General features: G+C 29.9%; 1 protein-coding gene across 9 annotated transcripts in view; it reads left to right on the top strand.

Annotated features, from left to right (window-relative positions):
- The window catches only part of LOC113515380 (uncharacterized), a 52,018-nt gene that overhangs the window by 5,793 nt on the left and 29,261 nt on the right, over positions 1–16,964 (top strand). For 7 of the 9 annotated variants that reach the window (XR_008252677.1, XM_031910419.2, XM_031910421.2 and 4 more), the window contains one exon: positions 1,960–2,102. Coding sequence is in view for 8 of the 9 variants with exons in the window: in XM_031910419.2 (XP_031766279.1) it covers positions 1,981–2,102 (122 nt within the window). In the remaining variant the exon portion in view is untranslated. Of the gene's footprint in view, positions 1–1,959; positions 2,103–10,998; positions 11,359–16,964 lie in introns of those variants that run through there. The other 2 variants (XM_031910431.2, XM_026899565.3) reach the window with 2 other exon arrangements.

Here is a 16,964-nt window from a genome sequence, read left to right as displayed (position 1 = left end):
CATTAAATTAATTCATATTTTATTGTGAACACCAATTTTAATTATAAATTTTATTTCTTTAGTTTTCAATTATTAAATATTATATCTCAACAATTTCTATGGAGAAGGGTTCTAAGATATTATTCGCAATTTCCAAAATAGATTATAGCTCATTTTTTTATAAATTACATTTACAATTACATACTGCGTGGGTTCAGATCATTCGATCTGTTGCACTTGAAAGAACTCGTTTAATCATTTAAGTAAATTACTTTCTAAGCATTTATTATTTACTCGACAAGATAAAAAATTCAATTAAATTCACCCTCACATTATAGACCTAAATAGCCGCCGATTTCAGAGGAATTTCATTCGCTAAATACTAAGGTTGTGAGATAAATAGAAATTTTCCTGAAAGAGTATTGCATGCGATTCTTAAAAAAGGCGTTTGAAGTTCGTCCAGATCTACTGTCAGAGCTCAGTACCATTGCTTACACCGTTTACAGACTTACTTAGCCGTAAGCATCTTTCTGCTATAAAAGTTTTTTTTTTTATATTATGTCTCCATCGGGGTTCCAATAATTTCGCCAATGTGAAGGTTGGAAGAGACATTGTAATTTTATTGGTGATGCGATTTATCTTATTATATTGTGTGATACTTAAAAAATGTCAATAGACGGAATTTTATATGTATTAAGAAGCCGTTCTGCTAAGGTTTTTACCGTTACGATCTTTTGATAATTTTTATTATTTTTTTACTATTTATTAATGATTAAATTATTATAATTTTGCTAAGGTCATTATTTTTGTCTATTAAGTGGTTATAAAAGGATGTAAAGTAACTAACCAATTTAAATCCTACTATTACTATCTTAGTGGCTTGGTATAGCATTTTATTTCGATTAAAATAAAAAAATGTATATTCATAAATATGAACATTACAATTCTCACTTATATTAGAACGAACTCTTAAATACATTAACGTCAGCTTCCCTGTCGCCGCGTCTCATATTGAAAACTTATTTGCACAAAGCTACCTGTCTCTTGCACATTATTCGGAGAAAATATGATAGTCGTGTAAGCTGTTGCCGGTGCTAATAAAAACGCAATAAGACGTGCTATCATTCCAACGCGAACATGAATCTTCCGACTGTAATAAAATTATCTCACGAGGGGCATAAAATTTGTCATCCTAATTTTTTCGGGTATGGATAGATAAACTTTTTTTTACTCCTGTGAGGAAGTTAGCAAACTTACATACTCATAGTTCACATATCTTTTATTGTTTTTTCTGTTTCATATTTTTATATGAATAAGTATTCTAAATTAATCGTATTTTACAGAATTAAAAAAATGTTAATTTGCAATAAAATTAACAAAAGGAATATAGTGGAGGTACTTAATTATAATATTTACTACGTAATATAAAATTTATGTATGTATGTAACAGATGACCCGGTGAACTTCGTATCAAGCGTAGTTAGGCTTTTTGGTTTGGCTTTGGCTTTGTTTTTATATTTATATTACTTTTTGTTTTTTTTTCTCAACTAATAATATATATATTATTTATAATAGGTTTGAGATATGCAGGAAACTTTGTACTTTCTCTCGCTTTCTGATCAACGTGTCAAAAGTCGCAAAATACATTACAGTCGCAAATTATCATACAATTCATTATCTTGTCCGTAAATGATCCAGTGATGCGACGTTTTATATAAGTATCTCCATAGATTTTATTTTTGATTTTTTTATATTTCATTTAACCTACCCTCCAAAAATAAGCATAATATTGTTTGGTATACAAATTGGGAATCTGTAATTGGCTAATGTATGGTGTAAATATAATATTTTTAATTATTCTAGATATAAGCTGTTGATTCCATATGTAACATTAAAATAAAATAAAATAAACAATAAATTGTAAGATTTAATTTTGTTGAGTAAGATCCAAGTAAAATCAAATATATGCCTTCATTTCAGCGCTGAACGAACGACTTCAAAATGGCCACTGGCCCGAGGATAGTGCACAAACAGTTTAACTCGCCTATCGGGCTCTACTCCCAGCAGAATATAAAGGAGACCCTCAGCAAACATATGCAGAACCTCGACAATGGCACCGTCGGGTGAGTAACCTTTTAATGAGAATGGTATTTAAAGAATTAACTATACAAAATTCAAATTTTTTGCAGTTAGTGTTTAGATTTTTACAACAAAATAGTGAGGAAATGGATGCAACAAAGGCGCGCTAGCCCGATATCTGTTTAAATAATAGGACAATTTGTTATTTAATTGTCAATTAAAAAACACTGTAATCGTGTGACCTATGGAACTCTCTCGATTAAGACGTATCTAAACATCTGTTCTTTTAAACTCACCAAGCCATTTAACGTTAAAGTGATAATCACTTAACTTTTACCATTTAGACATATAATCTGAACTATAATACGGTTATTAGATGTCGTAGTCGTTATAATTCACCTCTAACTGTCTTATTACAAAAAAAAAAAATAAAAAATAAAAATCACATATTTGTTTACACATCGTTTAACAATATTGTATTAGTTAGTTATAGTGTTTATTTGTACCAAATTTACCAAATAATATACCAAATTTATAAATTATTATAATAAAATATATTACTTTAAACACCTTGTTAACAAATGTTAGATACGCTTTTATATCAAGACTTCTAAACTCAACATGAGTTTTTGACTATGATTAAATATGGATTCAGAATTCCTATATAAAACGTATTATATATTAAAAAAAATCCAGAGGATTGGCAAAAATAACATGAAAGATGGTATTTACTAAAGATTTTAATGTGGGATGGGATTTCCTATCAATAAATAGCTTTTGTGACATCAAAGCAAGTAGTTTAATAGTGATACGCATATTTCTCATATAAATCGAGATACTAACGTCGTCTTTTAATACTCGTTACTGTGATCCGGACATACATACATTCTTATTAACGTACCTACATATACATTAATAGATATCATAAAGATATAATGCTTACTAAGTTCTGATCAAAATGACGAGGGTACTTTTTAATAATTATCATGATAGAGAGACGGGATGACATATATATGTATTTGTGTTATCTTATATCTACAGGCGGGTTTACCATTTCAATATTATTCATTAACAAGCATTACTAGCACTTAAGAAACTTAATAACTTAATTGACTCCAATTTTCAGTAATGTGAATTCATAGTACGTTAATAGTTAATTTTAAAATATACATTACACAATGCAAACAAAATTTTTAGAAGTTGCTATTCTTCTGTATTGTATTATATTTTATCAGCCGTCAACTGTCTACCGCTGGTCATAGGCCTCCCCATATTTTTTTTTGCCACTAGTTTTGCCAATAGTTGCCACACTTAGCAGGCGGGTTGGCAAGCGCTCTTAGGCTTTAGTGATATTTTAAGAGGGACACTGTGTCTCCTTTCTCGACCATTAAATTTCTTTAGTCGCCTGTTACGATACCCACGGGCCAGTAAGGGGTGGCCCATTCTATGCCGGGATCACACGGCGTATACTCAGGCGACGTAATTTTTCTGTATATAGTGTTCTATATATAAACATAATAATGTATATTTTATCTTCGTAACATTTGTGCAAGTGTATTTAAATGATCAGACTATAAAAGCGATAGGTGCCAATAAACGTATCTCCTGACTCACTCTTGACGAAATAATATGAATCAGATCTATTCATCCGCTGAAAATCTATTTTAACCATATTATTCCTATGAGAATGTGATATACATTCTCATGGGAAACATATATATATCGATAGAAATCCGTTAGCCTAAATATAAGCCAGTCATTTAGGCGTCTGCTACCAGCTATATGAATACTTTTTAAATAATGATGAAGTCCCAGAGCCGCAAACATCTATCCATTCTTAAAAAAACGAACATTAACGGCGTTTGAAACCTTTTGGTGTACTACAGCAACATCAGTCTATTTGAAGGTCCTTGGTTTCACCTTGAAACGGGTCTCTTTAAATATCAAGCTGGAGGATTTTAGAATGGTTAGCATGTCCACAATCACAAGGGACCGGGAAATGATGGAATTGACAGTAACGCGAATGCAGTAGGAGTCAATGTACTCCAAAACTTCAATTTACATTTAACATTGACATAAAAAAATTAACTTTAACTATATGATCTATGATACTCCATCAATATCAAGAATATAATTTTAGTCATAACTTAAGCCACAACGTAAAACTTAAAAGCACTAACGTTAATATATTGTAGTATACTGCGTCGTTTATATTATTTATTGCATAATAAGAGATATTAATGGAGAAACGGATATTTAATCCATATCCATATTATACATCCGGTGAACAATAATGCATATCTACTTTCCTTACCGACAAAAGAAAGTGACCCATTACTAACGACTCGTTGATAATGGACCACTTTCTTCCCTCGTTGGTAATGACCGTGACGATTGTCACCTGAACCGTTAAGGCTTCAAATCACTCTCAATTTATTGTTCACAAACATTCAAAATCATATCACCGGAAACGCTTAAAACATACTCGTATTTTTACGCATACGATTAGGTATAGGTGCCAGAGAGAGACTTTGTACAAAAGTCGATTGCTTGGGTACCTCTGTCCCATTCGTATTTCAACTGTGAAGCAGTTATGTTTACATGGCTGTGTTTCGGTTTGAAGGGTGGGATATGGCGTGAATTTACTGGGTACTGAGGAATAACATCTGAGTGCTCAGAAATGGCAACGCATGGGGGTATCATGGCCAAAACAGTATACTCTGTTATGTCCATGATACTGCTCATATCTATAGGCGACGGTTACCACTTTCCATCAGGTGGGCCATCAGCTTGTTTGCCATTCTAAGTTGTATAAATAAAAAAAAAAGGTAGCCAATACTTTAGAGCCCTGGTGAAATATCAGTTATAAGCCTCATTGCTAATAAAATACCCTGTTAGGTCGATGTCCCTAGGATCCCCCTAAGAAACCATCATGCTTAGTTCTTCACAATGGACTGATTAATCTGACTTTATCTTTACCAACCATCACTCTCTAGTACAATGTATACCAATAGCGTAGGCGGAGTTTCCATACCATTTTCATGCACTGAAAATGATCGTAAAACGATCAGTGTTAGTATCCGGAAGTTTTGAATAACAAACAAATTGCTTAAATAATCAATCAAATTAATTACTTCTGAAGAGCTCTGAAGTAGTCACTGACCTGCAGAAAGTCAACCAAAATAAATACTTTACATGAATAAAATCCAAATTTAGATTCTCAAAATCTAATCACCAATCTATTGTTCAAAAGTAGGCGCCCACTTATCGAACCTTGCTGAACTATTTATGTTTTGAACGTAGGATAATAATCCTTACTAATAATGTAAACATATGTTATTTTTTATTTGCTTGTTTATAATGAGTCTAATACTAATCTGATACTAATGATTCGCCCTGACTTCGTACAAGTTGATAATTTTTTTTAATATAATTTATATAATAAAAAAAATTTAACCTATGTTACTCGCTAATAATGCAGCTTTCTATAAGCAAAATAATTTTTAAAATGGTTAAATAGTATTGACTTTATCCATTACAAATAAACAATCAAATGTTTCTCTTTATAATATTAATATAGATTAAAGAAAATATAACACTGACGACATTGACAAAGATCGATAGGATCAATTTAAAAAACTCCTTATTGTTTTTAATCCAATTTAAGTATGAATACGTAAAAGCTTTTAAAAAATTTTTATAAGTAGAAAATAAGTGTTTTTAACTGTTTAGGTATATGACGAAAGTAAAAACAAGCATATAACCTGCTTGATAGCATATCGCAATCTTTGTACAGATGCCAGCAACACCAGAAGTATCTAGGTACCCTAGAAGCAGTAGGCTCTCGTAGATAAATAATTACCTTAACTCTTAGGTCAATATCTTTGCAAGTTTGCAGCTGACCTATTTTACAATTTTTCTATATACTATACATGAAAAGAATATTCAAGAATTCGCTTATACTTTTTAGTGTAAGTCAAGATAGGTAATTTTAAAATATTGCGAATAACATTATTGGCAATTTTAAACATTCTTTTTGTACATTAAACCCATTATTGTATTTATCATGACGGAAGTCATCTTTATTTGCGGTGAAAAATTTACTTGTTTACAAATTATTTTATCTATATACCTACTAATGTCTTGTTTATATAAGCACTTCCTAAAACTGAAACCGTAACTATCAACGAAAAGCGTTTTTATATCGTTCTCATGGGCGATAGGCCAAATAGTCGACACGTGGACTATGAGTAACAACAATGAGTAACAAAATACACTACATTTGCCAGGGTGTTATAATAATTTAATCACTTATTTAATAAGGGTTCAATTTAAAATTAAATTATTCAAAGGGGCACAGTCCGTAAATTAATTAACATACCGAAGTACTTACACGTGCAAGATTGAAAAATAAATTAAAACAGCGACTTCGTATCGTAACAATATTATTATATTATATAACTGACACGAGAGTAAATACTATCTATTGCAAAAACATTTATCAACAAAAAAGAAATGTAAATCAAAATTTTGAGAGCGACTTAGATATTTATATATAGCGATTCAGCTAGCTAGACAGAAAATTTATTTGTACTACAATTCACAAATAGCAACAAATACAGATAGACATGCACAAAAAGAGGGGAAAAAAGTTACAAAATTGCTAAATATTCCAACTCGAAATCTTCATATCATAAGGAATGTAATGCAAGGGAAAAAGAATTGTTAGTATTGAGGACCAGAGGAACCCTATTGCTAGCAATATATCCTGTCAGGTCAGTCTCCTCGCAGTTTCCACTGAAAGCCATAGTAATTTATTTATCATGACTGAACTGACTTGCTTCCTTGCATCCTCACTTATTGTCCCTCACTAGTGCCCTGCTAGTATATACTGATAATGCAACTGAGGTTACCATTCCATTATCATCCAGTAAAACAATGTAACGCGCGAGAGAGACCCTTAGTGTTGGAAGCGTTGCATGTACTACTACTACATCGGTTATTTATCATTAGCTCTTACATATTCCTGCCACATTTGTACGTCAAAGCTTCTTGTTTCAACTGAAATTACTAAATAATTTTAATAAATAAGTATATGAATAAAGCAACCTATATGCATAAGTTATGTTCAATGTAATGCGTCCAAAGATAAACGCCGCGCCGATTTTGAATGCCGTTGACCGATCAATTATGGAGCGTGCTCTGATCGTACTGAGGGGCACTGACATTTACGTGGATGAAATTTAGCATCGCGCCAACATCACCGGCTGCATTCCGCAACGAATGCGCAAACCATCAAAGTAAGACTACAATTTACAGATTCAAATAAGTATTTATGCATTATGGGTATAGGTCTTCGCACGAGGCACAGGAAATAAACTCTCACAGAATACGTTCAAAACAAGCAGTATGTTAGAGCGTACAATCTCTTAAAAAATTATTAATACGAAAGTACATTACAGTATTTAATTTATATAAACCAGGCTCGCGGCATCTTAACAAAAAAAAAATAACTTTTGTATGAAATCGATGATAATAATCTAAAGTAGCTAGGTTTAATATGTCACTCGTCGATAACGGTATTTTGATAATAAAATTAATATTAATTTATTCTGGTATGTAGATATTACTGTAAGATTGCATAGATTCATTTTCCAGTTTTTTCATTACAAGAGCAGCGTTGACTCCTTAATAACGTATAACGATAACTTGATCTGTAATATAAATCTAAGATCATAGTGAAGTCTTGGTTAAACATTTAGAATAAACAAAATTTATCCTCAAATTATTAAAATACAAACATAATACTTGGATTATTATTACACTAAGTTGTTATTTTTTTAAAAGAAATTTAAATATATATATAAGTACATAATGTTAACATAGTAATATTATTCTTCACATTTTTCTGAAATAAAGCTTTTATTAAATTACACTTAAAAGAAACTCGACGGCGCTTATTTTTTTGTTACGTGCTATTTTCGCCAATTCTGAAGAAATTGTGATAATTATATTTGTAATGGATAGGATTTACTTGTGTATCGTCCTTTCGTATCAGATTCCCCTATATATTAATTTTGAAACGATTGAAACTGATTTCTGCGAAACAAAATCTTTAATTATAAGATTAAATATCTAAAATATTTTTATAACAGCCATAATCAATGACGGCTCGTATTTATGATGAATTTACAATATTATATCTAAAGTAAGAAATTCTAAGATATAAAATTTTGCGTTATAATATAAATAAATAATTAGCATAAAATATGACCTTAAGGAACAAAACATAAAAATATTTACAATCAGTAGTTACACAGAGCTGACGCGTAAACACTTGAATAAATATTCTATTGTGTATGAAAATTCTTCTACACGATAGAACATATACAAGTAAGCAAGATAAAAAATTTCCAAAGGCATACTTTATGGCCTCCGAAATATAACTAGTACTATTATCTATACTATGATGTAACTTCAAAAAGTATAGGCATTTATTTACACGTTTTTTATCCTTATATTTATAATATTATATAAATATGAAAGTAAGTTTTAACTGTAATGAAACATGGAGTTATAAGGTTGTATGTTAATATTTTAAAACATAAATAGTTTTTATTACAATATAATCAACCTATCATTTTTGTTGACATGTATTTTTATTGAGAATTCTCGAATAATTTACTCGCATTTACGAAATTTTGAAAATGGAAATGAGTTTGCTTGTTTGATTGATATCTGTTTCCACCTTAACCGTACAACTAATTATCACAAAATTTGGCATGCATGTAGTACGAGGACATTGGTTTTATACTTTTCATCTCAATAAATATATTCCAGACACGCAGATAAAAACATGAATAAAAAATATTTACCTGTATTGTAGACTCCGTACAATTACTAATTACATTACATAAAGTCAAATCAGTTTTAGATTTTACGTTACGCTACAAGTGACGACCTATATGCACTTGACAAATATAAGCCTCTTTTCTTTGACAGTCGGTTAAAAAAAGTATGGGAATTAACTAGAAAAATCCAAAGTTGCTACAATAAGTATTAATAAAAATGTTTCGTGCTGTAGCCTGCGGGTTAGTGATTTATACCGATTTTCCGTCCCTCCGTCTAGCCCTGTCAGCAGCTGACTGGGCCGGGCGGACCAGGGAATTTTAATAATTTCCTTATACGTTATTAAGTATACAGGGTAGAGTCGAAATCGTTAGCATCCTTAGAAGGAAGTGTTTTACCGATGAAACATGGGTAGAAAATAGACAAAAAGTTTTGAGTCCTACATTTGAACATTACGCGTTCAATTATTAAGTTAATATAGAAGAAAATTTTTTTTTGTCATTTTTAGTGTTTCGTATCAAATGGTAGAAAGGAGCCTTGATGGTGCGACTTTGGCCGTCCGTTAGTTCATCTATCACAGGGCTATATCTCAACAACTACTAATGTCGAAATAGTTTTACATACTGTTGGCCTACATATACTACAATGGAAATAATTAAAGAAATACGAATTGAAATATCAATAATAATAACTCTTAGGTATCTGTTTCGTATCAGAAAAGCGGTAAAAGTAATTTTATTCCATATCTATATATGTATGGAACCTTCGGCGTCCGAGTTCAACTTGCACCTGACCTATTTTATTCAAATGTATCGTATTGTAAAATCTTTATTGTACATACTTTACATTGGATACATTAAAAAGATTTAATATACAATGGCAGATCCCATAGAAGGATCTCTTTGAATTGACTGTTAAATCTTTAAGAAGCTGAAAAAAACTATAAAAAAATCTTTATATAGTATTTATGAACTTATGACATTAAAAATAATTCTATTTTTTTAAATAACTTAATGCTCAAATAGGCTATTTTTATATTCTATGTTATTAGTTAGTTTTCAAGCTTTTAATAAATTACATACATATATATATTTCCGTTAAATCATTGATATATTATTAATTGTATATATTATTAACTTATATGAATGACTATTGGAAATATTTTTAATTTCTTATTTTTTTTTTATATAATCCATTATTAATTATAAATATTTTACATGCCAGCCTCTGACGCAAAACGCTTGTACTTCAATGACTCTACCAATGTTATTACCGTGTTTGCCCGTAAATAAATGAATTATTATTATTATTAATTAATTTTTGATTGACGCAACTTTTAATAATAAGTAAAACTAATTTTTAGTATTACGTATCGCTATCGATTTCATTTTCACCCTGTATAGATCGGGCCCTCCCCATATTTAAACATTCTAATAATTTCACAATCCCACTTATTACTTATACAAATATACCTACTATTTAAAACTGATAGAAATATTTAAATTTCCGTACTTAAAGTTCATTTTATACAAACATTTAACCACTTTTTTATCCACTTTTCTCTTGTATGCAAAGGATCAATAGTGTTGGCTTAGGCAGCAACGATAAGTCGGTCAAGAGTCAAAGCTTCTCTCTTTGTAAGAAGTAGATTCATATCAGACAATGTTACTTGGAAACTAACAGTTTATCATTTCAAGAGTTCTTTAGACTGTGATATTGCTTCGATGGTAGAAATATATAGGTAACCCAAGTACATTACCATCTTATTTTTGGCATTAAATTCAGTGAAGAATTTCTTGTGTTTAGGAATATAAGGTAAAATAGTCAACACAGAGTAATATAAAGTATCTTTAATTGTATTAATATGATAAAATCTGGGCATTTATAGTTGGGAACTATTGTTTCTGGGATGCCCACGGGAATGCGACACGTAACTATCCGTTTTAAATTTGTGTCGGTGTTTCATGCTATTTTGATTGATGTCATGATAATTCCACCGGGCCTTTCATTGTTTAATGAAAATGAAAAATAACAGGCAAATGAGGAAGAAGGGGCGCACGTGTTGGCCAGTCGCGACGCAGCGCACCGGCGCTCAACACTGCGCATGCGTTGAATTACGCGGTTTCTATTTTCAAAATCTGACATTTTCTAATTAGCATTCTTGTTTCTGTTTAAATTTAGATTATTTACATTTTTTAATTTTTTTATTAAGTAAACTAATTAAGCATTTTAACCATAATTATATCGTCGTGTTTTCGATCTTAAAATATCAAAAAAGACAAACGAATAACTCACCGGCGAATCAGATTTTGGCATAAAATCTACAGTGACTGTATCATTGAATTAAATATATTAATAGAAAGTGAATTAATACCTACATACTGTATTCAATTTAGAAGTCTCTTATTTTATCTGTGTTTACAACATGTCTAGTGCTGTAGAAATTAATGGGTAAGTTGTTTTAATTACCGCCTTTTATTTATTTATTTATTGTTTATCTTGGTCTAGTAATTTGTTTGCTACTGTGACTCATAAGATAGCTTATAACTATGCTTCATCTTGACCACCAAGCATAGCCAATACAACGAAAAATGTAACATCCGACTGGCTCATTTGGGAATATTAAGTAATAAAATTATTTTATTTAATTACAACTAACACTTTCAAAATTAAGACCTGAAAAAAAATTTTTTCTAATTTTCAAAACGCATTGTGACATGCGACAATTTAAATATTTTAAATGTAACGTTTATCTCGTCATTAATCGACGACATTTATTATTTGATTAGTCCACCTATGATAATATAGAAGAAAAAATAAAGCGAAATAAAAAAAAAATAAAAAACTAAATTAAAGAAATGAATTAAACATTGTAGAGATGGTCTTTATAATATACATGATATTCTATTGTTACTATGTGGATGTTTTTATACAGATGTCATATAGACGTACTTAGTTTTCTATTCCTTTTTTAATAATATAAGTATGGACCTGAAAAATCATCTTTACACCGTATTCATAAAAAATATACCTAATTACCAATAAGTTAAGATAGTAATAAATCTTAATGTAGTTTAAATTTAAGTTTAAAATAAATTTATATTTATATATGTTTATTACATGTAACTATAGAATTTTGATATATAAAAGTTTAAATTGAAAATAATTTTTAATAGAATCCTTATTTTTAACTGTGAGTGTAGTTAGGTAATTATAGATTACGTATGTCAGATGCTGGCTATATCAAATACTTATCCACATAAATGACACTGACATATCTGGTCATGCCAATAAAGGTATTCGAGGTGAGCATACTTCCATAAAAGGCAGCAAAATATGAACGAAAGACACATGAGCGAAATTGTACTATATAACATTACTGGCCAATGGTTACAAATGTATATATTATATTATCGATTTATAAATTTCGCAAAGAATATCAGAATTTTTTAAACATCAAAAATATCGTCTGTGATTACACTACTTATTTGAGTTTAATTGTTGAAGAAATGAAAGTAAAAGTTAATAATAAAATTAATCGTAAAAACTTTCAATTCCTTGGTGCGTATCAGTTCCACATTTAAAAATTTAAAAAGAAATAAGTTGTATTGAGTAATTTATGCAATCAGGAATATATCATTTTTACACCAGGCCCGCGTTTCTTGGACAAAAACACGTTGGTATAGAATCTATGAAATATATTCCTTAAATTTGTAAATTTTACGCTTTTAAGTAGTTAAATTTTTTTGTATAATATCAATCAAAAGTGATAATTTCGTCAAACACGTATTATAAATAATTCTACATCATTATAAATATTCATTTATTGTATTATTAGTTCGAGGTATCATACATAGAATCATTCTACAATTTAGTGTGATGTGATTATTCACTTGCTCTGTGTTCCACACTTGCACAATATTGTTCAAGATGTCCTTTGTTCTGTGTATTTTTATATCATGAGACACTCATGTCATGCAGTTACTATAATAAATGACTGTAGACTTTCCTGGCTGTAGCCTACATAATAAATAAAATAAACAACAGCTGTAGAACTGTAACGAATTTCGATCGTAGGTACATACCGTACGTACATACCTTAGGTACATACGTACGACATCGTGATAAAACGAAATTGTTATACATTTTTTATTACTCTTCTATTTAATAAAATGAAATTTAAAAAATATCTTTTTGTGCAGAATTTGTTCCCTATTAGAATTGTAATTAGACTGTATTCAGATAGACAATTTTTTTTTCTGTCTAATCTATGGTCTGAGCGCATTTGTCTAGTTCTCAAAATTTTCTTTATATAATCTAATCTAATTTATCATTATGTTTAAGGAGAAGTAAGAAGGAAGGATATGTGAGTAAAATCAGCGCTATTGTCTGTTTTTTTAAGACGACTGTCAATAAAGGGAGCGTTATGTTCTTTTTGAGTACGTAAAAATGTTCAAATTTTAGCAAAACTTCTCAAAGAGGATATCCTTATGAAAATTATTAAAGTTATGAACGGTAAAATGATGATGACGTTGAGATTAGATTGCAATAATTAAATTACAACTGTAAGTACAATAATTTTGCTAGATTTTAAATTATATAGATTATGATTCGAGTGTCAAAGACCAGTCAAAATTTAATAAGCTAATTTGACATTTGGTTGACAATTTTTTTTAAATCAAATGCAAATACGTTTATTTAGTTTTGTAAGTAATTTGATTAAAACTTAATAGCTAAAATGGAATTATTTTCGTAACTAAACGTATACGTATTGCTCATAAACTAATATACGTCTATTAATTAAAATGGTGGTTCTTCAATAACAATTCAAAAATAATAACATATTTTACATCTATACTCAAATATAATTCAAAGTAAATAAATATAATTACGAAAAATTATGAGCCATTTAGCTTGTTTTTTCAAATATATTTCTAAGAATTTTGTTTCGTTTATTTTTCAATTTAACCTTACAATATAATTGTGGCATGGCTGTGTTTCGGTTTGAAGGGTGGGATATGGCGTGAATTTACTGGGTACAGAGGAATAACACCTGAGTCCTCAAGAATGGCAACGCACGGGGGGTATCATGGGCGAAACACTATACTCTGTTATGTCCATGGTACTGCTCATGTCTATAGGCGACGGTTACCACTTTCCATCAGGTGGGCCGTCAGCTTGTTTGCCATTCTAAGTTGTATAAAAAAAAAATTCAATTATATACTAAATAATTAATGTACGTTATGGTAATATGAATAGTTCAGGGATAAACCAGTTGACCAGTTCTAATACATGATCAGTACATGATCTAGACTTGTTATTAACCTAAGTTTAATAATGTCTCATGTATTAAGAAATTATTCGGTTCATTCATGAATTTGCTATATAGCTATGATATGTGATAGAGATATTAAAAAAATAACTTCACATGTACACCTACACACTTATTCCTGAAGTCATATGCTATCAACATATTTATGAAGGGGATTAAAATAAATTTCCAAATCGTAAACAGTACATATAACTTTTGGATAACCACGGAAACTGCACCTGAAAACAATTATGATAGTTATAAAATATTAAAACTGTATTTATATATAAACATATCACAAGAATATTTACAAAACTGTATGAAAAAAAAAACTGATTTCTCACACGCCATGCTCTCATACCATGAACGTTTCCCACGAAGTTTCCGTCTTCAATGAACGTTGTTAACGTTTTTACATGAGTTTTGAACGACTTTAGAAATTGATTATTGAGAATAGAAAGAGTTGGGGAAAGTTAAATAATAATAATACAGATCTGATATACGTATAGACTACTTCTATTAATATTATAAATGTCAAACTTTACAGAGGCGCTTGGATGTTTGCAACTTTTTAACCTATTATTTAAGATTCCTATATGCATTTAAAAATATTTTCTTATATGTAATATAAATTAAAATCATTTCAGAAATAAAACTATCTCCTTTTTTCATTTATTTGTTTAAGATATTTTTAGCCCAAAGAAAATTACATAAACAGGCAATAAACCTTGTGGTTGACATCGAGGTTGATGTAATCGTGAAAAAAGCTACTGAATTATTGAATAATGGGTTGATAAAAAAGAATGTATTCAAATATATGCGTAAGAATTTTGTATCGTTTTTATTTTCTATTTAATTTTACAATACAATTTCTTCCATATACTGAGTAACATTATAATAATCCCTATTTCTGCACACAAGGATAAAAGTTGACCTGTTTTTGGCGAAACATCTGTACGGAAACACTTTATTTTTATCGTCTGAGTTTCGTCTTTGCTCTTAACTAATCATCGAATTTGACATACACATAATACTTATTTACAATCGATAATTTTATCTCCATTATATGAACGAAGTCGCGAGTAGAAGCTGGTGGTCTACCATGAAATGAACTCAATTTTGTGTTTTTGTTCCTACCGAAATCAACCCCGTAACTTAACATTTCGTTCATCATAAATCCTATCCTAATAGTCCAGAGGAACGATATTTTAACATTTTTAATAATTTTATACGACATGTATTATGTAATTTTAACATCAAATTTCTGTTTCGTTCGTCCCTGAAATTTCCGAAAGTATTTCATGGTAGGCCCTCTGGTCCTTATTTATAGCATATAGTTGAGAATATTAAATGATATATTGACAAACATTCAGCGACCGTTGTTACAAAAGACATACTCATGTCCTTCATCAACTCACAATTCTATATCGACTGTGAAAAACTCAACGTGAATTGTATCTAAACAATGCCAAGCTCAGAAAACTTGTTACGTAGGTACCTTAACAAGAAATATTACATATCATATACGATAGATTGTGAAATTTGTGTTATAAAGCGTACCGTAAGCGGAACAGAGAAATAATATATGTAAATTGTTCCCATTGAAAGAAGTATGTACGATTCCGTTATTTGAAATTACAATCCACTAGATAAATTTGATTAGTCAGTTTGTCAAGCTACGTCATTGTTGTAGACGAAGCATCTAGTTATATCATTTATCTTAATAATTCTGTGGTATGTTTTAAATAAATAAAAAACATACTAAGTATTAAACAAAATATATCTTTATACTATTTTGGTAACGAGGTTTTTTTAAATATCTTTTGTCTTAGCATTTATTGTCATTGCCAAAACATGGTTTATTTAATTACTTAAAGTGTTATACAATCGATTAGCTTATTAAAATAATATATAATTTCTTGATAATTTTCAAATACATTCAAACTAAATAACTTTGCAGTAGGTCGACTTGTCACTGTCTCTCGGATTTATTTGATTTATTAATGGCGTTTTCCAACACCAGACAGATTTTAATTGACACACAAAGTTTTAGATTCTTATAAGTGCAAACTCACATCATTTGCGGTCCACAAGTAGGGGTAATAAACAATAAAAGTATGTAAATATGTGAATGGAGCAAAGTAAACTTTTTCACTTTCGATTTAAAAATAAAAGTACGCAATTCAGTCACGCGCGGAACAGCAACAATAAAGAACAGAACCCTAAAATCGAAACTAAAATAGCCGGTTGCTCATACATTAACACAGCCAAGATATGAATCATGGTGTAATTAATGATCTTGAATGTATGCACATAGTGAAGACAACGTCAGCAGTGCGTGAAATTGCATGTAGATGTTGGACACCATGACAATTTAATTATAGTAATGACTCCTAATACATTGTACACTTAATTCTCACTTCTCTTCATTTCGTTTTATAAAATTTTAATTATGCCTCAATAATGATAAAATAATTAAAACATTAATATGATTACCTATTATTACCTGAATGACTCTAGAAGTTGTTTTAGATCGGCACCGACAAACAATTAGTACTAAGAGAATGTCACTATTATCAGAGAAATAATTTATATAAAAGTCGTTTACAATAGGTAACTCTGTCACTTGTCATAAAATATGTTTTTCAATTTGAAGAATGATATGTGGCAATTAAATGAGGTGGTATTATGGGGGTCACAGTATATTTTGTAATGTCCATGGTGCTATTTATGTCTATACGCCCAT

This window comes from Galleria mellonella, unplaced genomic scaffold (genome assembly GCF_026898425.1).
Source record: "Galleria mellonella isolate WM207_F2 unplaced genomic scaffold, CSIRO_AGI_GalMel_v1 utg173, whole genome shotgun sequence".
In the NCBI taxonomy this organism is placed as follows: Eukaryota; Metazoa; Arthropoda; class Insecta; order Lepidoptera; family Pyralidae; genus Galleria; species Galleria mellonella.
Note: the sequence above shows the minus strand (reverse complement) of the source record. Positions and strands in the feature narration are given on the sequence as shown.